Genomic DNA, 22,146 nt, shown 5'->3' on the forward strand with positions numbered 1-22,146 from the left:
CAGTTAGACATTTCAACTAGAAGGGTTTTCAGCAGTGCAGTTTAATGCTTTTGGCCTTCAACATTTTTCAGACAGGTGGTCTCCGATTTCTGTATTTTCCCACCCTTTCAAAATAAAAGCCCCACAGAGTGAATTTTAACTGGAATGCTTGTGATGAAGCCTGTCATTTAATAACCTCTGTGTATGTGTGTCAAACATTATGATTCTGTCTCCTCTCCCCCTCCTTTCAAAATAAAAGCCCCTTGGAGTAACTGTATCTTAACATGAAGCTCAGAATGAGGTTCATGTTAAGAAATGTTAAGTTCAAGTCTTTCCATCACAAATACAGAAATGTAATTTTCAAAGGCATGTGTCTCAAACAAAGTTATATATCTGAAATACAGAAATAATGGGAGCCATTTGTGGACTGTCCATCACGAACACAAGATTCAGTCCAAGAGTATGAATCTAAAATGCAGAAAAGAGAGTAGCGATATCTCAATTGAACCTCAATGATACTACCGGTAATATTGGCGTGTATATATATTGCGTCTTCGGGTAGTAGAAGCCACACAGTCAAAATTTCTTGTGAAATTTTCTAGTTTATTTTACAGCTGCTTGAGAGTCATCCACTCGCAGTACACTTTTCTGTAATTATATGAAAATAATCAAAGGCTCCGTTTGTGTTTTTGGTATTCCATTTGTCACATTTAGGTTCATATTTTCCTATTTTTGCATGTTTTAGACCATAAACTACAAAACAAAAATGTTTCTAATATTAATGCTGTGGTCGGCAACATTAGAGACCAGCAAGAGTACCCTAGATTTTTTAAATGATCCAACCTAAACACTGTTTTCTAGTGAAAGTAGCTAGCAGCATTAGCTCTAAGAGTCGCTAAATCTAGCGTTTCAGTCTCCAGGTCATCAACACTGACAGCCCTTCTAAGCCACTCCCCCAGAATGACGACAATGAATGTGAACAACCAACATGGCTATAGAGTCCTGCAGGATGATGAAGTCTTCTCGTAGGCCGACAGGAAGTTAGCATCACTGGTTCCTTTGACAAAAAGCCAAATGGATTTTTTTCCATTGAAGTTTGGATTATTGCAGAAAATAATCTCTGTGTTAAACAAACGTTTCTGATATTGACATGTTTCGTTCAGCAAGATCATCTTCACTAATGATTATGATTTCTGAAGCGTGAATGCAATCCCCAGAAGTAACAAGCTAACGCTATACATGAAGGAACTCCATCACGGTCACATGACTTCAGGTCTAGTGTTCTAGTTCTACTCATTTAAACTGTTAGCAACCGACTTTCTTAAGACACGTAAAAGCTTCACAATTCACAAGTAGGGTATTTTTACTGACGTATTTTATGTCCTATTATTTCAGACATCTAACCAAAAACACACTGACTTTGCAACAAGAGAACTGGAAATGTAAAGTATGCTGACTCATCTCTGGGTTTATCACAGCTGTCCAGCTAGCAGCTTGTGGAAGATTCCGGTGACATGCAGTGAATGGTAGACAGGCAGGTAGCTTTAATCAATTAGTGTGACTGAACCATAGATGGAGGATAGAGGATAGAGGATGGAACGAACTGAACCCGTTTCTAAAAACATGACCCAGCCCAACTTTAAGCCTAATTGATGCTGGATTTATCACAGGTTTAGTGGCTCAGACTGCATCACTTTGAACTAAATTCACTGGGAACTATATATATATATATATATATATATACACACACACATAGCCATATACATACACACACACACACACACACACATGTGATGTGCTGTCCATGAGGTAAAACATTCGAAATCCATGGGTTATTACTTTACTGCTCTATTTCCATATCTTCAAACTGTGAAAAAGAGCATTGATGAAGTTGGCTTACCTCTCAGGTTCTGGGAGACAGAGTCCATCCTTCACACTTCAATGAAACTAACAGTGTAGCTGTGATCATCTACTGCTCTTCCGGTGTCTTACACCACATTATCAATCCATAAAGAAGAGGTAATGGAGGGAAACACATCCAGTCAACAACCCATATGTTCAGAGGAAAGAATATATATTCTGAAAGAGACAATCCGTATACATCTGTGGTAGAGCAGAGAGCAGAGGAGGAAGGTGTTGGTACGTGGAGCAGAAATCAGAAAATGTAGGGTGACGATGTGGAGGGTGGAGGCACACACAGACACACACACACACACACACACACACACACACACACACACAGTGTAACCCACTTTCTCTTTTCCACCCGTGCATGCTTGCACACTTGTCTCCTTTTCTTGCCTATTGTGCACACTTTATGAAATTTGACACACATCCTGTTCCACGTCGAGTCACTGTTGTAGTGAATGTAGAGAAGAACGACACACACCCACACACACTGAGAGACACTGACACCAGTCAGACTGTATGAGACGTTTAAAGACAGATGAAGGACTCCAAATCACATCAGACAACTCAAAAAGACCAACAGGTGGTGTTTGATCTTCAGAGAATCGACACGGTGTGTGTTCGGTCCGTGCACAACCACAACGAGGCTGTTTGATTGACCTCTGACCAGCAGGGGGCACCAAACATGCTGTAAAGAATATTTAGCTTTTCCTAATCATGCAAGTGGAGTGTTTTGATCAAGTACCAACATAACTAGTAAAAGTACTACAGTCTTTCAAAATGACGGTACAAAAGTCTTAGTTTTGAAGTATGGAAGGATGTTGCAGAACGGCCTTTAACCGTGTTGTATTAAACATATACTTGTGTAGAAATGTGCATATTTGAGCTCCATCGTGCAGAATGATGTATGAGTAGAGTTTGATACTAGAAGGCAGCTTTTTATTCTTGCATTCTTGGAAGTGACCCAAAAATAGCCAGAGCAGCAAATAAGAGACAGAAAATAAAACCAGACGAAAAGAACAACCAAGGGGACAAAAGTTAACTGAAGGTGTGTGTGATAGAGAGTGTGTGTATGACAGGCGTTGAATTTGGCTGGGTGGTAATATAAGACGTATCTGACAAATACATACACATACACTGTGCATAGGACTGAATGAGGTACATCTGTGTGTAACCTTTAGAGTGAGGATAAACTGTACCAGCTGTTCACATGGAGAGAAGCCGCTCTGCTAGACACGCTCTCTGTGTGCGCTCTGATTTATAAATGTATTGAAGCCAGAGTTGTTGTTAGTATTTGCATTGTTAAATCAATACATTTTATTTTTGAAAAACATTGCCCGCTCCTGCTGAACCCTTCCTCACTACATCAGTAATACAGGCTTATTACTGATGTACTACAACAGGCCTCAGTCGATAATATAGGCTTTCAATCAGAGGATCGCTGGTTCGATCCCCGGCTGCTCCAGTCCATGTCGACGTGTCCTTGGGCAAGACACTAAACCCCAGGACTGTGCCATCAGAGTGTGAATAGGAGTGAATGGTAAACAAAACAAACACCTTGCATGTTAGCCCCTGTCGTCAGTGTACGAATGACATGTAGTATTGAAGCGCCCTGAGCGGTCATAACTCCATTTACCATTCCCTTGTTCATGTGTTCATGTGTAGGATTTGATGACATAACTATCTTGGAAGCCAATCGTGATCCAGTATGCAGCTCACACAGATGTGACGTGTAAACCTGAAGCCTGCAGTGATGGATCACCTTTATCCAACACAGATCATGAGTAGTGTGTGTGTGTGTGTGTGTGTATTGACCTGGTAAAGAACAGCAGCAGTCACAGCCCATTAGGAGGATTTTATTTGTCATCAGCTGTACAGTGTCTCATCTTCCAACATGACAAAGGTTTCTTCTGTGTTCCTGATCTTCAAACCATTCTCTCTGAATTCTTCTGCCAAAAACAAACGAGCAATGTGCAAACAAAAAGCAACACTTTTTGCTTTTGCTATGAGAACAGTCAAACATCCATCCGTCTGCCTGCAGAACGACAACATGGATCGGTTGACGACAGAACATTTGGTCTTCCTTGTTTTACAGAATGAGACGTCAGACCACAGCAGCACATCTTACTAAAGTGTCCATTTGATGTCAGTGACGTCTCTCTGTGTCCATGCAACTGATGGAAGTGGTTCCATCCAACAACTGTGACAGAAAGGCCACATAGAAACCAGCAGAACCTCTTCAGAAGACAAATCATTTGATGTTTTCTGTTCTAATCCTGATTCCTCCAGGAGACAGACCTCCGTATCAGCTACAGGTGGAAAACAAGGGAAAGCCTCTGGATGACTTTAACATATAGTATATATTACATACATGTTATAGAAGCGTTTAGATGAGTCTCTCAGCAGATACTCAACACCCCTGTTGTTCTTAAAAGGTGAAACTAACCTCACTAACAGGGTTCAGGAGAACAGAAAGAGACCTTCTGTGTCACCACTGAACTGAACCGACCGCAGTGGAAACTGTAGACGGGCCAGAAATGAAAGCAGCTGAATGTCTACGAGCTCCAGAACGTCAGCGGTTCATCTGCAGACGGAAGGCTCAGGACATGGAGCACCAGCATTCACCGGGGAAATTAACAGCTTAACAAACGTCTCCAAGTCAGCCGCTTCAAAATATTAAAAAAAGGTTCACCGTCAATCAAAAGAAAAGGCTTTAAAATGTGTATTTACATGCAAACCACCTGCCAAAGTTGATGATCATTGATTGTAGTGGGGGGGGGGGGGGGGGCACAAAATATATATATATATATATATATAAAAAAAAATAACACGGTCAAAAAAAGAAGCCAAATTACTTTTCTTGACATAAGTGCGTTACGACCTTATTTTCAAAAGAAAAAAGACAAAGTGACATTATCGTTATCTGATCGGTATCATCAATCAGCATCGTGCATTCCTCGTTCCAGAACCAAGATGAACTTTAAAGGAGGAACCCGAGCGGCTGGTAGAACCTTGGAGAACATCGTTGGAGTCTGCCCAGAGCTCAGATGCATTGACATAATTCCACGTTAACAACTATAGAACAACTTTCCACCAACTGAATCAGGATCGTCTGCATTTCCTCTAACCGGCAAAGATGGTTCAGTTCATGTGACGGCAAACTAGCTCCCTCAACATGCTAACGAGAAAGACAAATATGTTCCATCGGTGAGGAAGGAGGAAAGCACACCGAGCTGATGGAGGGAAGTCTCCATTAGAACCGGGCCGGCTGCTGGATGTCACTTCTGTTCATTAGAATGTATCTGCTCAGGAATAAACTCTGCTAACTTACACATGTGTGTTTAAACAGGCTGAGGAGGAAACACTAGAGAACAGATATACAGATGGCTGAGAGTGGTGGTACCTCAAAGTCATGTACCATAGACTAGCTTTCATTAGGAAAAACTACATTTATATCTATATATACACATAGAAAGGCTTGGAATTTGCAAAATCGGGTTGGTTGCAAGAAGAGCAAGCAAGTAAAAAGTGAAGGTAGATCAGATAATGTCTCCTTTTGGCAGAGCGACATGTAGAGGAGCTGTGTGTGGGTAGAGACTGACACAGGATGTGGCTTTGGGTAGAAACAAGTAGCAAAACACACAATGACTCATTCAGAAGACATTCAAACTGAGAAAAGCATTAAGAGCAGAGAGCAGTCTGTCATTAGCTTGGACGAAATCTGTATACGACGTGGGCTCTGCTAGAGTGTGTGTGTGTGTGTGTGTGTGTGTGTGAGACCCACAATGAACAGTATGCAGTTGATGGACATGGATCTGAAGCTAGTGTGTGTAAATATTTACATGCGGCTTCCCTTCTTTGTGCATGGTTGTTTTTGCTGCCGCCATCTTTTTTGTAGCCACTCCAATGGAGGCAAAATGGCTGTCGTTAAAAGCCCACACAGATGGTACATGAGGACAAGGCCAAGGATGTGGAAATGTTGATGTGTGTACTCGTAGTCCGGCTACACGTGTGGCTGTGTGGCGAGTTCACCGGTCCATCATGCTGAGGATCATCTCCGGCGTCAGATCTCCGTTAGCGGTGGCGGTTGCCGTTTCCTCGTTCATGGCCAGCTCCACAGTCTCCACCCCCTCCCCGTCTAGCTCCACCCCCTCCACGGTCAGGGCCACTCCCTGCTCCAGAGGTGTCACTGCAGAGGCGTCGCTGTCCTCCTTCTTCACGATGATGTTCTCCACTGCTCCGGTGCTCTCATCCTCCACCTGAATGATGGCAGCAGCTGCAGAACACAACCGATAACGTCAATGACAAAGTGGCAGGTAGCACATGCACATTGTTTGTACCGTACGGTTTATACATAGTTCGGTCCGGTCTCTACTAATACGAGGTATCGTAGAGCTCTGGGTGAATCAGCATCTCAACGCTGATCGGCTTTAAAGACACAGCGACACGCACATTTCTCGCCTGACTTGAACGATTTTAACTTTGAGTTTACTTGCGTCCATTAGGATTAGGAAAGAATATTAGCTATGGTGCACTTACAGTACTTAGATATTACATGAACTAAAAGCAACCAGCGCTCCACATCAACTTGTCTAATAAATCCCGTCCGTGTTCTCACCAGAAGCAGCCACCTTGGCAGCCACCCTGGCGGACTTGCTCGGTGTTGGAGGCTTGGGTGCGTTCTTTGGGGGTCGGCCTCGTTTCCTCTTGACCGGTGGCTCGTCAGGAGCCGGTACTGGGATGGCGGCAGGGGCCTGGTCCAGTTCCATGCTTTCTGGCTCCTCCTCTTCCTGTAGCAGTGACGCCTCTTCCTCGCCGTCCCCTTCACCTTCCTCCTCCTCCTCCTCCTCATCAAGTTCAGCATGATCCTCCTCCTCTGCATCACAGAGAAACAACAAAGACAGACATCAGGTCAACTGATCAGACCAGAGCAAACATAGCATCTCGCCCACGCTGGCATACAATGTAAAATTCTCACCGCTGTCATCCTCATCTCTCCTGCTCCTCATCTTCCTCTTTCTTCCTCTCCTCCCTTTCTTCGGGGATGGGGCTCCATTCTCAGCATCCTCCACCTCACCAGTGCAGTTCTCCGAGTGGCGAGCCATGGTGTTCTACAAGAACACACTGTTAAAGAGTCTGTAGACTTCTATAACTGATTACTCACTAGCACCTGAGGTGCGTGACGGGTAGACAGAGTGGCGTTACCCTGCGAGTGAAGGTCTTGCTACACTTGGGGCAGACGAAGGCGGTGGGGACAAAGTTGGGGTCGTGGTAGCGTTTGAAGTGCATGTCCAGCAGCTGCTTCTGCCTGAAGGTCTTCTCACACTGGCTGCAGGCGTATGGTTTCTCTCCAGTGTGAGTTCGACGGTGCATGACCATGTGGCGCTCCTGGACCCAGCAGCATGCGAGACAACGTTAGAAAACACAGGTACACAGACAGTGCCACACAGTTCCTTCTGGAACCATTGGAACGGTGAGGCCAAACGTCAAAAGATGAATATGAGACAAGATATCAGCAGTTCAGTTTCTATGGCCAGGTATTTATATCTAGATCGGTTAAACAACGTAGAAGATGGCACCATATGTTTGAACCCATTCATTTTTAAAGTGAGTGGGCTATGGGAGCTGAGAGAAGGAGGAGCATCAATCAGAACAAACGGTGGCCATAGCCAGGACAACCATTTGGAATGTCCTGAAGAAGAAGAAACCACTGGTACACAGAGCAACAGACGTCAAACCAGCAGACCAGGGAAAACCACTGGTACATACACATGCTGTACACGTATAGCGTTTATATTAGTCTCAAGCCGCGCATGTAAAAACCAGGTGCATGCACGTCATGTGAGCGCACGGAGCGAGCAGAAAAGTACGCGTGCACGAGTCAGGTACCGCGAGCACAAGCCTGTAACGGTGCTTGACCCTCCCTCCGTGATCCCAACTGCTCAACACTCACTCGTCAAGTTGACTTTTGAGGCCGAGGAATAGACGGTCTCCACTACAGAACGATCAATGTACACTCGCAGAAATGTGATCGTGTGAAATTGGAATTCGCATGCTCGGAAAAATGGTCACATATACAACCAGAGTCCGGAGCCCTGCGGAGGCTACAGCAGGAGATGCAAACCATTCATCAGCAGTGAGACTAAAAAAGGTTCTGACAAAGAAGAGAAACAAAAGGTTCTGGGACAACGTTGTATGGACTGATGAGACAGAGATGAGCCTTTAACCGAATGTGTGAGGAGAAAGAAAGGGTCATGATCCCAAACACTCAAGCTCATCTGTGAAGCGCTGTGGAGGGAACGTCTGACTGATCTACATAGATGAGGGAACACACCGTGGTAGCAGCAGAATGAACTCAGAAGTCTACAGAAACACTCTGGCCACCATTTAAAGAGAAATGCATCGTAGCTGGTTGAGAGATTCTTCATCATGCAGCACTACAAAGACCCAAAACACACTGCTAACAACCAGGGAGGTTCTAGACCAGCCGAGTCACTCTGCAGACGTAACCCTGACTGAGCATGCATTGGACTCACTAAAGAGGACACACAAGGGACCCCCCCGACCCCAGTGATTTTTGGCATGCAGACTTGATGCAGTTATTGAAAGCAAAGAATTTGCAGCTAAATATTAAGAAAGAATCACTTTGATCTATTTTAAGTTCTTACACCGTTGCTCAGCTTAACATCGGGCGTTCCTTTACAAAAGGTGCTCTGTCTTCGGTTGTTCAACAGATCGAGATGCAAATACCTGGAAATAAAAGCTTAAATGCTGATCTCTTGTCTCATATTCATCTTTAGTTGTCCAGTTTTGGAAAAGGACTGTACATCCATTCAAAATAAAACATGTTAAAACCATGGTAGCGACCATGCCCTGTGGATGGCAACGTCGGTCTGTCCATCGTTTTGGTCCAGAATTAAATATCTCAACGACTACTGGAAGGATGGTCCACAGCGTATGAATCCTAAAGACCTTTCCTCTAGTGCCCAGAGCAGGTCAAACTTAAGTCCTACAGTAACAATGTTTACCATCTACCAGCAGACCCACTAAACTGAGATGCTCAATCTGGTAAACATAACTCAGAGTCTCCATCAGGGCTGTAGACTCTTGTTTTTGCTATTATTCATTTCAAAAGTGAATGATTGTTATCATTTCAGTGGTACTGACATTCAAATGAAACGGTAAGCCCACACATGACTCTACAAAGATATTTGTATGTACACACCTGGCGACAGCAGTAGTCGCACATGTCGCACTTGAACCTCTTCTCGTTCTTATGGGACTTCTGGTGCTGGATCAGGGCGTAGCGCTCGTGGAAAACGGCGTCGCAGTAACGACACTTCTTTCCAGTCTCAATGAATGAGTGCTGCTTACGAAGGTGGACACCTGGAGGAGCACACAGACGACAACAGAAAACACATTGAGGGAATAAAACAACACGGCACAGCAAACCCTCTGGTCTGTGTGTGTGAGTGAGGGTATTACCCAGGTCGCTCTTGCGTGCGATGACTGTGTCACAGTGTGGACAGTGGAATTTGGCCACGTTCTCTGTGTGTTTCTGCAGAATGTGCATCTTCATGGTTCCACTCTGGGTGAATCGGGCGTGGCAGATGTAGCACTCGTAAGGTTTCTCTCCTGAGAAGAGGATTGAGATGTAGACAGGTGTATCATTGTTCAATGCCATCATTCATGTTCTTCATCAAACAGAACATTAAAAGAATACAAAAGAATCCTAAGAGGTAACAATATGCAGGAGGTATGATACACAATTTATGAATTACCCTAAAACTATAGATTTTAACAATCCTGTATCCATCAGTATTGCTTAAAGTGAAGTATAGTTCTGTAGTTGACAACTAATGGGGTTTCTCAACAGGTCAAGTGAACTCCAATCCTTTTGATTGGGACACATTCTTTAGTAAGGGAGCTAAACATTTTAAAAACAATACTGGTCCTATATCTGCAAAAACTACCACCTGTTCCTCCTCGACAGCTTTACAAGTGGAGATCAGCAGTAAAGGTGTCCATCTTACCCGAGTGTGTCCTCATGTGTCTCTTCAGCTTGTACGTGTCTCTGCTGGCGTAGCTGCACAGACTGCACTGGAATGGACGCTCACCGGTGTGGGAACGAATGTGACGCTTTAGTTTGCTCACCTACACAACATCCACACACAAACACATTTCAGAACACTGGCAAACAATAATAACCTGCCATTATATGACTAAGTGACATTTGAATCTGCTCTGTCTGGAGTCTGTCATCCACCATTACTGTTCTACTCAAGCACAGCCAATTAATTCGGCTAATAGCAACGTGTTACAAACAAGTGTACGCTGTTCTGTTGAGCTGCCTGTTAGTGAGCGCTCTGCATAACTTAAGTTCCCTCTCGTTAGCAGTATAAAAGTGTATATATTGTGCAGGCACTAAAATGTAACACACTGCACTTTGACAACGTCACATAGAAACACAAGCAGACAGAAGCTGGGGTTACCTCCACGCTGGCGTAGTCACACATTGAGCATTTGAAGGGTTTCTCATGTGTGTGTTTGTAGCGACGATGGCGGACCAACTCTCCACTAGTCACAAAAGCCATATCACAGTCTGTGCACTTGTGTGGACGAGTTCCTGCGTACATTAAAAACAAAGACACGTGTCAGCTTTCCACGTGCTGCATGGCATTGAAAAACTCAACCATTGTTGTCTTCTCTTAAAACTACTCCTACGGTTGCTGATTTTATGAAGGCGTGTGGTAGCGTATACCAGTGTGTGTGTTGAGATGGTTTCTTAGCAATGTGACCGTCCTGAAGGCTCTTCCACACAGGTGACATTTGTGAGGTCTCTCATCCGTGTGGCTCTTCATGTGTCTGTCCAGGTTGGAGCGTCGAGGGCACGTGTAGCTACACAGCTCACACTGAAACGTCTTCTTCACCCCTGACACGCAGCAATGACAGACACAGACCTCGCATTAAATGACAGTGTATGAACCATCACCCAGCGTTACCTAAGGCTGGGTATCTGTACTGGATACCTTTAAGGTATCGACCGAAGTAACCCAGTGCTGAGTAGTATGAAAACTTCCCCAGTAGAACCGTTTTATGGCAATCACAGCAAGAGCTCTTGGAATAATGTAGCTTGAGATTGGCCCAAAACCACTGCAGCTACAACTCAAACTCAATACGGAGACGTCTAAACTGGCGGCTAGCAGCTAAGGGTGCAAACAGCGATAATGACGGCAACAGTGTTAATCTTTGTTTTAAGTGGTATTCACTTGTATTGTCACTGAGTATGACATTTTCAAGAGGACCCCAGGAGGAGTATCGGCTGTGATAGAGCAGCTAAATGAGATCTGGACTAACACATGAATTGAAATGCATTGTGGGTATGCAGTGAGCACTGTGAACATTTTCACTTCACAATCCATTTGAAGTAACTGTGACAGTATAGTAGAGAAGCGCTACTTATGTTTACTATAGTTAGGAGTGATGGGCGGCACAAGACAACCGTGGCTGTATTCCAAGCCAAACCAAATCAAAATGGTGTCACTTCCATTACACAGTGTCTCACCTTTCTTCTTGATCTTGGTGGGTTTGGGTGGTTTCATGTTGCCCACCACTTTCTCAGCATTGACCTCAGACAGAAGGCCCTCCTGCTGTTCCTCTTCAAAGTCATAGACACTGACATCCATGTCCTTGTCTCCTTCAGCGTAACGCAGACGACTCTTCTTACCCTGGACAGACAGCGAGCCGGCACACCGCATGTTAAGCTGATGACAGTTAAAGCTTTTAGCATGTGGTAAACATCCAGTTTGATTACAGAGAAGAGTGTCACATCCCTACAACACAAAGACTGATACCACACAGCTATCTTGCCTTCTTGGTCTTCTTGAATGCTCCACATGGGGGCTGATAGTCTGGGTCTTTAGCCCAGGTTGGGTCGTCATTCAGAGGCTGAATGGGCTCCTCCTCCACTTCGTCCAGCAGCTGGTTCCCCACCTCCTCATCTTCCTCCTCTATAGGGTGGGTTTCTCCTCCCTCCTCCTGCTCCACTGTCTCCACCTCCCCATTAGCTCCGACCTTAACCACCTACACATCAAATGCATTCATTGTCGATTCATCACGGAGACAAGTCACAGCTGCTCAAGTGTAAAAGAGAAAGTATGTGCTAAAAAATGTGTACGTATTTTAAAGGCAACCAGAATAAGTCAGTTAAATAAGAATATAAATTCCTGTAATTTTAATTTAAACATATGTAACTGCACACCAACCATCTTCACTGATACGCCAGTAGTTCAAGTGTCACAATCCTCCTAAAAGTGATGCAGCTGCTAGTTTTCAAATGCAGTCGGGCATAAATGTTGGAGTTAAAGCCCGACTATGAGCGCGTCTGTCTGTTTACCTGAAAGCCCTCCGGCAGCGGCAGGGTGTGGCAGATGACCGGGTCTCCGTCCTTTGGCATAGCAGTGGTGTCTACAAAGGTGCCTTGCTGCAGGGCCTCCACAGTAGTGGCAGAGACCGGCACCTGGACCAGCTGGAGCTCCCCGAGACCCAGAGCTGCCTGCTCCTCCATGTTCACCACCTGAGAACGGGGGGACCTGAGGTCAGCACCCACCAGATACAAGAGGAAGGAACTGGAGGATTCCATCACGTGAAGTGGCTCCAGAGGAGTGCCTACCTGTAGAGTGATGATCTGAGTCTGGTCCACGGTTGTTACAGTTGCTAGGTGAGCGCCACCCGCCACCCCTCCGACGACACTCATGGTCGTTGATCCCCCCACTGTAGCATCTATCACCTGCAAATCAGCTCCATGTTAATGTTGGGCAGAGCTACGTACTCCAGCAGGGACATAAGGAATCCTCAGGTCAAGCTGAGAGCGACGTCCAAACAATCTTTCTTTCGAGACCAGGCCTGCTTCCTGCTTTGGCTGCCAGGTCTGGACATAAACACAAAGAGCTTACCTCAGTCTTCATCTGCAACAGGGTGGGATCCAGCGAGTCCATAACCATCATTTCAACCCCGGCTCCACCGTCCACACCGACCCCCACCCCACCATCCATCAGCTGCTGCTGAGCTGCTAGCATTCTGTCCCCGTGACCTGAAGCACAACATTTCTGGGAGTAAATTATTTAACCACATTCTCCACAAAAACTTGCAATAATCGTTTCTACTTTCACTGGAAATCTACGTCTCTGTGCTCTTTTGACATGTGTGACCATTTCATGTGCAGTTAGTAAGAACCTTGTTCCAGGACTCCTGCGTGTCCCTCCACCACGCCCCCGGCTTCTGCAGCTTGCTGGAGGAGGTCAGCCACCATGGCATCCTGGCTGTGAACGGCCTGGATGGAGGGGAAGTCTTTGTGCGGGACCTCCACCACCCCTACACCCTCTGTTGGCCCTCCGTCCATGCTGGGTAGGAACTGAAATATGTGGGAACAAAAATGATCTAGCAGTGTATTCCACCTCTTTCTGGCTTTTGAAACCGTCAACTGGAAACATGTCTGCTCTATTACAGCGGTGTTCAGTCTGACACCATTTACCCTGCAACACATACCTGATCAGGGTAAGAACCTAACCTCGTCTTACCACAAAAAACACCTTCAGAGCCTTTCATCACACAAGACTGTAAACCAACGTGTTAAACTGCCAACATAGAGCTGACCTGTGACTTTATCTGTCTGGTTCACGTCAGTGCTGAGAAGGGTAAACATTTGCAATTTAACCGAATTCAAAAACCCTCATGGACCTGAGATTGTTTTTCTGTATGTGTGTTCTTGTGTATCTGTGTACACATGGTGACGATGGTCGTAGCCCTACTTCTAGTTTGGTCTGACTAAACGCCATGATATCCAATTTACTGTGATAGAGTATTAACCCTCTGAACCGTTCTTCTGCTCCTGTGTTGGTCTCAGCCCAGATAATCGTGGCTTCCTTGAGGAGCGTCTAGTTAAAGCAAGCGGTTTATTTGTGGCAAGATTGTAAATGAGACATGTTGTTGATGAAATATCACAATTCCAGCTTTGTTTCGACTGCTTTTTCTGACGGAAGCGTTACACGTGACGCGTTCAAGGACCGTCGGAAAGATAAAAATCTGACGAGTATGACTATTTTCACAGCTTCTGGCTGTGATAAACGGTGTAGCTGGGTGACTGTGGTTCAGTGGTAGAGCAGGGTCGTCCTTCAATCAGAGGATCGGCAGTTCGATTCCCGGCTCCGCTAGTCCATGTCGATGTGTCCTTGGGCAAGACACTTAACCCCAAGTTGCTCCCGCAGTATGTGAATGTGTGTTAATAATGACATAGTCCTGATGGGCAGGTGGCACCTTGCATGGTAGCCCCTGTCATCAGTGTGTGAATGGGTGAATGATGACGTGTGTTAAAGTGCATCAAGTGGTCAGAAGACCAGAAGAGAGACACAAGTAGAGTCCATTTAGCATTTAGCTTAGGAGATTGTTTAAAGAAAACATTTCCATCCCGCCTGCAGGTTTTGGGTTCAGAGGGTTAAACAAAGCAGCATATAGTCACATTTGAGAAGCTGGAACTAGGAATGCTTTATGCTTAAATAATGAATTATCAAAATGTTGTTTCAGCTCTAATACTCTTATATAAAGGACAGAACTGTTAATAGTGTGCTATGATAAAGAGGGCATCAAAACATTCATTGGCTGGAGTATTTTTATCTAATAGATATGAAAGAGTTGCAATATGATTTGTACACACACCACAATGTGACTATAATCATTCTGTTCATGAATCAGATCCTGACTTCCAGGGAAGGAGTGATACGTTAGCAGCATGTAATGCTGCCGAGTGTGCTCTATTGGGCTAACGGAGCAGAGTTCTGCTCTCTGTTCTACTGCCTTGAATCTGCTGCTGAAGAAAGGCGTGTTTGAGTGTGACCTATTTCTGTAAATATGTTGCCACTCAACACTACTAGTGTTACCTGGAACAGCAACGATAGATTAACTGTTTTCATGCTGTCTGTAGGCCGGGCTGCAGCGTGCAGGGCTGTGATACAGCTGCTCTCCCTTTTGTCTGCTGCTGAGCTTTGCTGAACCAAATGCCTGTCTGCTACCTGACTGTCCCTGTCAACCTGAGGGAGGGAAGAGGGAGACGTTACACACGCACAGACACGGTGACTCTAACAGCCTACACATCTCTGATCATGTCAACTGTTCTGTTCTAAATAACTTGAAAGCCTGTGGTTGAATATCACCATTTGTAAACCCGGGAGGGAAACACTTCATGCAAACAGTTATGACCAAATGAACAGTTATTGTGAACATCAGTTCAAAGCAGAAAACTGTGCAACACTCGGCACTGATGCTTTTTCTTCAACCGCTGAAAGCCGTTTCATAAAGAGCGTGTGTCCACATAAACACAAGCACACTGAAAGGCTGCACACTGGTCTGATAAGTAACAGGACATTGCAATAGAGAGCCATGTCAGGTTCATTTCTCGACTGTTAAACGTCCCTCTTTGTATGCATCGTGGTCACAAGGACTCACAAGATAAGACTCTTTAAAGCTGAGGGGTTTTTTTGCCCCAGGGTTTACAAATATTGATTGATAACCACAGGCCTTGAAATCCTTTCTGAACGTTTCACAGCTCTAAGTCGTATTGTCCCTTGTTTTAAAAGCACAAGGAGATAAAGTCACTCATGATTTTGGTCGGTGCTGAATTGCCACACATTCACAGTGGTCCAATAAGTGTTCTGAGTCTCAACTGTGTGGCCATTGTGTACAAGTTAACAAAACAATGATTGAACTCTTTGACCATGACTGCCTCATTTACCACTACATGCCAAATACAGCAACACCACTTATACTTTGGATAATGGGTCTATTTTCTTCAACAACCACAGTATCTTATAAAATAAACTCTGAAAGTAGTCAACTGATATTGTTTAAAAATACCACAGCTGCATTGTGGTCCTAACGGACTGGTTAATGTAACGTGTACATCAGTACTGACACAGGTGGAGCAGCTGCATGGCAGAGTTTGTGAGAACAACATCTGCTTGTTTGCAGGTTTCCGTGTCCACTTGTCTTAATGGCGGGAGGCTCTGGTAAAGGCCTTCATAGATGCTTTGCAACACATTTACCACAACAAGGCGACGGCACTGAGCTGTCGCCTCCCTGCCCGGCATTTCTATAGCGGTATTTTTGTAGCTCTCCAAGCCGAATCGTAGAGGGAGCTCTCTGCTATAACATACATCTGTGGCTGTGATGCTCAAGGTGGGCTTAGAATAGAGAGACGAGCGGGCAGCGGGCGCAACAACAACTGCCAAATTCGACCACAGCACCGTTACGGAAAAGGGAAGTGAAATGCGACATTTGACCGTGGAAGAGGGCTGATTTCGGGGGAAACACGCGTCGTGTGTTTGGTCTTAGACAATCGGTGACCGCTGTGATCTCAGTTTTACTCGAATGCCTCGTCACTCTCTTCGCTGGCCCGAGCGGAACTCTCCGCGTATTTACTGCGCAACCTGAAAGGCGTTTTGAACCGACTTAAATTTCAATGAAAGTAAGCACAGATGCGACCACAACCGGCTCAGTTAAATTATATACTACATCGATGTTTTAATGTGGTTACTTGTTGGGATTCCAGCACTTTCAACAGTCCAACGTAACGCTACGACGGGAGAATGGCCTAGCTGCTGTGCAGACCTAGCTAACGCTAACTGTGGGCTAACGTGAGTTGCTACATTAGTTTAAGTTAGTACGAAACACGCTAAAACGTGGAGTCAGTCGAGCGTCGTAACATACTACGCGGCTGTTTGCGTGCACACCTGTAGTACTGTCATCGCGCATGTAAGGATGTGAATGTGTGCGTCACACCTGGCGTGTATTAGCTAATGCTAACAAGCTAACGCTAGCTGAGGGCGATAACTTAAACCCGCCAGTTTCCATGTCGTCAAGGCTGTAAAGACGGGAAACAAAGAAGCGAGAAAATGGACGCCTCGGCCTAAACTCTCCAACCAAATCGTCGAAGCATTCGTAAGTTATCATCGACGATATTGTGACAGATGCGTGTAAAATACAGCGGGTTGTGTGTACATTTATGACTACTTGGGTTATTTAGACGTATTTTGACGGGGTTTTCGATAACGATAGAGGGAGACAAACACTCTCCGACGAGCTGCCGGACCCAGAGCCCCATCGTGACACCTAGAGGCCGATTAAAGATCCTGCAAACTCCCCCCTTATCAGAAAAGTAGTGATACTTTACCTCTTTTTTCTGTGTTTCTCTCCCCGTTTAACTCGAGCGGAAGCAGAGAGTCTGTGCTACAAAGTTTAACACGCTGGTGAGAATGCAGGCTTCTTCGCAGTTAGTTTTAATCCCTCTCTCGCTTTAGCAGAGTAGCCTCTGCCACAAAATGGCAGTTGTGAGCTCAGTGCGCCTGTGCGGCCGCTGGGGGGTGGTGTCGAAGCTGCTGCAGAGCCCCTGATTGGCCAGGAGGGGCGCCCCGTTGGATGCATTGAAGCCTATTCATCACAATGTTAGGATTAATGCTTCTCTCAGGACCCTCGGAGATACGTCTACATTGGAATTGGGCATAACAAGTAAAAAGATTGTAAGATATGAGTTAATTTCTAATAAAACAATGTGTTTAAAATGACCTGAGTGCATCTGTTGAATGCACAGTATCACATGGTGGTTAATACTGTAGCAGTTGACTTGCTGTGTAGCATGAAGTCACATCTATCAGGCGCAGTGCATGTTTGCCCAAAATTAAAGTGAAAGCATGACCAGGAAACCAAAAGAGTGCACAGAAATATAGACTGCCTTTAAAAGGTTTGAGTGTACAATCAATTATTAATCGATGCACCAATGATGCTTCGTTCATTGGCCGTACGCTGTTCCAGCTGCTGTCCCATCACAGTTTGTGACGAGGTAAAGTCTGCTGATGCCCTCTCACGACCTAAACCTACTGTATGACTTATCTCAAGAATCCCCCCAACCGTAAGGACGCACAGGGCACTTCTACCACTGATTATTCATGGTGTGTGTGTGTGTGTGCAGCTCACTGTATAATTAAAAAACACGGGGGCACATGGGACAATCTTTAAACACATTTTAATATTTTGTATATGTTTGACACCAGAATGCCTGGAAATATATTTTAGAAAAGAAAATGAAAAATATATAATATTCCATTTCCAATGCTGCACAATATATGCAGATTGTGGGGAAACAAAGTGTGCTTCATTCTTAAATAAAGTATATCATCCATCTCTTATTGCATCTCTGTTACTATCAAACCTCGAGGCACTTAAAGCACAGAGATGCAGATTGCTGCTGTCCTTTAGAAACTCAGTAAATACATTTAACAGTGGAAGCATCTTATATACATATACAAACAGTCCTGTGTTGTGATTCCAGTGGTGCAGCCTGTTGCTCATCATATGCTGGAGCATTGAACACAATATACAGCTAGCTGTCTGATCACCGCTCACAACATCTGAATGTCACTTCTTTTTTAGCAACAAGACAGTACATTAGTAAGTCATAATGCATCTATGATGCATGCAAGTGGATTAGGGCTAGTGAGAGAAATCTGTTCCAAAATGAATCCCTGAATACTAATTCAGAGATTAAAACCAGAGTTTATAGAGAATTCTTTCATTTCTGATTTTACATTTTTCTGCCAAAATCCTGATCATTTTTATCTTATTTCTTATTAATAGGAGTAGGGCGGCCCCCTCTTAGTTAATTAGTCGACTAATATCTCTTCAGTCGATTCTTAATATGCTGAACGACTTCAAAGGAACTAATGAGCAAACACAATATGTTGCTCAGTAACAGGGTTGGCACATTGCTTATTAGGACCCTGAGCCCTCCTGCTTGTCCCTTTCTCCTTCTCTACTCTACACCAATCATAACTACTGTATTGAGTATGTGGAATATGCACATGGTGGGAAACAAATCATTCTGCAGGACAAACTGAAATGGAAGAATCAGAGGACCACCACAGTTCACTCCTCCAGTGGAACATGAACATCTGAACCAAATATCATGGATCCATCAGTTATGTGTAGAGATATTCAGTCTGGATCAAACTGACAGACGTCACTACAACATGTTTACATGATAACGTCAGCATACAGTATGAGACTGGAGACAGGAAATAAAAAAGGCAACATCACAGTCAGCAGTGTGGAACAAATGAACCGGTCACAATAAACCGGATGAATGAGTCACCGGGCAGACACTTTGCTTCTTCACTGACGACGGTCGACTCTTTAGGAACGTTGCAACTCTACAGAATGACGCCAGAGTTTTTGCACCTCTTTACCCGTTTACTAAGAACCACGTCGTTGACCTCATGCTGGCAGTTTTCCCAAGCTTGTGTTGTGCATCTTTGTATACTGTATCAGTGAGGCGATAAAGGAATGAGTCCTAAACGATGACATAGTATCTCATAATTACAAGCTCTGAAGAAAGAATCTCAAAAAATAAGGTCCTACATCAGAACTATGAAGAAATCCTCATGTTGTTATGACGTCATCTCATAATTACAGCTCTTGTAATTATGAGTTACTGAGTCATAATTACAAGAAGTACATGCTGTTATTATGAAATACTGAGTCAAACTGATCAAATACTCATCTTGTAACTGTGTGGTCCATAATCACACAATAAGGTGAGTGCAGTGGGAACCGCTCAGCAGCAATGTCAAGACTTTAGTACGTCATTCGTAGTAAGTGGCATAAACATACAAAAACACTGGCACGGCCCTTTAATCATTTATGACTCCATGTCCGGAGTCTGAATTAATTATGATTATTCATATTCGAATGTTTTAGGATGTCAATGTGAACACAACAGAGGCTCATGGAAATTCTTGTTCTTGAAATTTTTAGTTTGAGTCTGAGGTTCAACGGTTATTGATGTGAATTTAAAGAGAACTGATCTCAGACCTGGACGGAGCGTTCTGTCTCTCCCCAGTGATCTGACCCCCTACAGCAGTCTGTGACAGGAATACAAGTATCGATGCCTCCAAACAGAGCATCGCCCCTTTAACAGCACATATGTTCAGAGGTACAGTCATTGCAGTAAAAACACATCTTGTAAAACAAAGTATACATTTACAAATGAAGACTGTTAAGATTTAAAAACAAAACAATTTACAGTCACAGAAAAATGAATTCAAGTGGCAGAGTCATACATATACACCAGTGGCGGGCCGTCAGGGCCTGCAAGGCCTTCTCTGCTGGCCTAGACAGAATCACAAAGTTATATCTATTTTATAATTTAATAATGTTTCTTAAATACACTACATGTATTATAATTTATAAAAATGTTTTCCCCATTATCTTATGTTCTCATTGCACAGCTACTGTCTTCCTCAGTTGCTCTGCTTCCAGTGCAGCTTGCTTTAAGTAGAGCTTTTATCCAATCAGATCTCACCTCTGTGTCTCTAGGTAAGAAGAGACTGGTTCTTGTGAGTTTGTTGTTGTCATTGTGTTAATTATATAGATTCTGACTATATGCATTGTCCATTAATTACGAAGCATCCCATCATGCGCGGAGTTATTGTCCGGACAATTGAATCTTTAACAAAGCTGGAATGATGGTCTGGAGGAATGAGGATTGTGTGGTGATTGCTTTAGCCTGTTTGAATCAGTAGGAACAGCTAAACTCTGCGGGGAGAGTTTGTAGATTGTGTGCTGCTGTTGTTTTCCTGCTAAGCTAGTTTAGCATAGCCTCCCAGAAGTGCGGTGCCTCAGTGTTTTTTTTGTTGTTGTTGTTGTTCCGGGTTCAGAGGTCACACAGCCCGTTGTCTCCTACGTGAGCGCAGAAAACATTATATTTCCCACAATTTAAGCTTCTGCATTTTCCAAACTCACTAGTATTATTCAAACGTATTGTTCGGTTCGTAAGCCTCGTACCGAACGGTTTAATACGAATACGTGATGTTACACCCCTAGAAACAATAGTCACCATGAGGTTATTAGGAGGTGGTTCAGCTGTAGTAGGACAGCACAGAAGGCCCAGGTATGAAACACACGGCCCACCACTGATGTATTTCCATAAAGAATATGATATGTCGTTATTATAAACAGTAATGGCACTGAATCGCTGAAAGCAGCTTCACACCTTCCCTACAGTCTCAAGCAGAACTACAATGTGAGCTGTGCTTTGTCATCCAGTGACAATAATATTGTCAGCGTTCCACATAAAGGCCCGTGAGTCAGTCAAAATACTTCATTCCTTTCACAGCAGTAGAAGTGTTTGGAGCTGCTGAACCTGCATCAAGATGTCACCCAGAGCAGAGCAGTGAAGCCCCGTCACACCAGGCTGCACAGACACATCCCGATGTGAAAGAACACGTCCGCCGTATACTGTATGTTCATCATATCAACAGCACAGTGCTGTGACCTGCAGGACTCTCCAAAGTCAACCTCCAAGTCAAGAGTTTGATGCCCGCTGTGATGCGACGCGCTCAGTAGGAGCGAGTACTGGTTTGGTTCTTCAAGATGTATTCCATACTTGCATTTCCTGAAGCCTCATGAAAACTAGTTTGATTGAGGTGCGAGTGCAGTCGAGCCACGAGGGTCATAGCCAGAGAGGACCAGTGATTACAGCCACCAATAGCTCCTCAGTCTAAGAACCTTTTTCTGAATTATGTTTTCAGGTTGAACGTCCACACCAAGCCCACAGGAAGAGGAAGAGTGCCGCGCTTTGAAGCTAGTTTTACAAAGTGGCTAATCCTTGGAATGCCATGAGGCCCAAACATCTTTTCTCATAGACAAAAAAAGAGACGTCTGCAAATCAGCGCATTGTTTTTTCTTTAAGGTAAATCAGGTTCCCAGTGCAAACACTTAGCGCTTAGTTCAATCATTCGGTCCTAAAAGTTGTAAAATGCACTAATAGCTGAATCCAGTTATTGTCCGTTCATATGGATGGGCCTGAGACCGAGCGGCGGGGAGGCGGGGTTAACGGTGAAAGGGAACGCTGGCACGCCTGCTCTCCGGGTTCACTGATGTGGAAGATCCAGACAACTTTATCTGATCTTCCTACTTGGAAGTCTAACTTTCATAGGAATGAACAGAGCCCCGCCTCCAACGCTGTTTCCAGTTCTGTCAGTCAGTCAGTCAGTCAGTCTCTCTCAGTCTGTCTGTCTCTCTCAGTCTGTCTGTCTGTCTGTCTCTCTCAGTCTGTCTGTCTGTCTGTCTGTCTGTCTGTCTGTCTGTCTGTCTCTCTCTGTCTGTCTGTCTGTTTGTCTCTCTCTCTCTCTCTCTCTCTCTCTCTCTCTCTCT

General features: G+C 44.5%; 2 protein-coding genes across 4 annotated transcripts in view; both read right to left on the reverse strand.

Annotated features, from left to right (window-relative positions):
- LOC116394800 (mucin-5AC-like) overlaps positions 1-3,094 on the reverse strand; it is a 61,037-nt gene extending 57,943 nt beyond the window's left edge. Inside the window, exon 1 of the mRNA XM_031868118.1 lies at positions 1,880-3,094. Within this exon, the coding sequence (XP_031723978.1) occupies positions 1,880-1,907 (28 nt within the window). The 5' untranslated portion in view covers positions 1,908-3,094. The remainder of the gene's footprint in view (positions 1-1,879) is intronic.
- Positions 3,095-3,722: 628 nt separating this feature from the next.
- On the reverse strand, positions 3,723-17,760 carry LOC116394829 (transcriptional repressor CTCF-like). 3 transcript variants are annotated; one of them, XM_031868165.1, is made up of 17 exons: positions 15,854-17,760; positions 14,823-14,972; positions 13,123-13,300; positions 12,843-12,979; positions 12,560-12,676; positions 12,284-12,463; positions 11,758-11,970; positions 11,453-11,651; positions 10,649-10,819; positions 10,380-10,513; positions 9,921-10,041; positions 9,373-9,522; positions 9,113-9,273; positions 7,093-7,275; positions 6,866-6,998; positions 6,506-6,763; positions 3,723-6,163 (listed from the first exon to the last, which is right to left on the reverse strand). In XM_031868165.1, the coding sequence occupies exons 1-17, from the start codon at positions 15,893-15,895 to the stop codon at positions 5,916-5,918; spliced, it is 2,775 nt and encodes a 924-aa protein (XP_031724025.1). In that variant the 5' UTR covers positions 15,896-17,760; the 3' UTR covers positions 3,723-5,915. The 3 variants fall into 3 exon arrangements, with proteins under 3 accessions (XP_031724025.1, XP_031724026.1, XP_031724027.1); XM_031868166.1 differs by having other exon boundaries at positions 11,453-11,615; positions 15,854-17,759; XM_031868167.1 differs by lacking the exon at positions 14,823-14,972 and having other exon boundaries at positions 17,111-17,755.
- Between the last annotated feature and the right edge of the window lie 4,386 nt (positions 17,761-22,146).

The sequence above is a fragment of the Anarrhichthys ocellatus genome, unplaced genomic scaffold, assembly GCF_004355925.1.
Source record: "Anarrhichthys ocellatus isolate YVR2014 unplaced genomic scaffold, GSC_Weel_1.0 scaffold41, whole genome shotgun sequence".
Lineage (NCBI taxonomy): Eukaryota > Metazoa > Chordata > Actinopteri > Perciformes > Anarhichadidae > Anarrhichthys > Anarrhichthys ocellatus.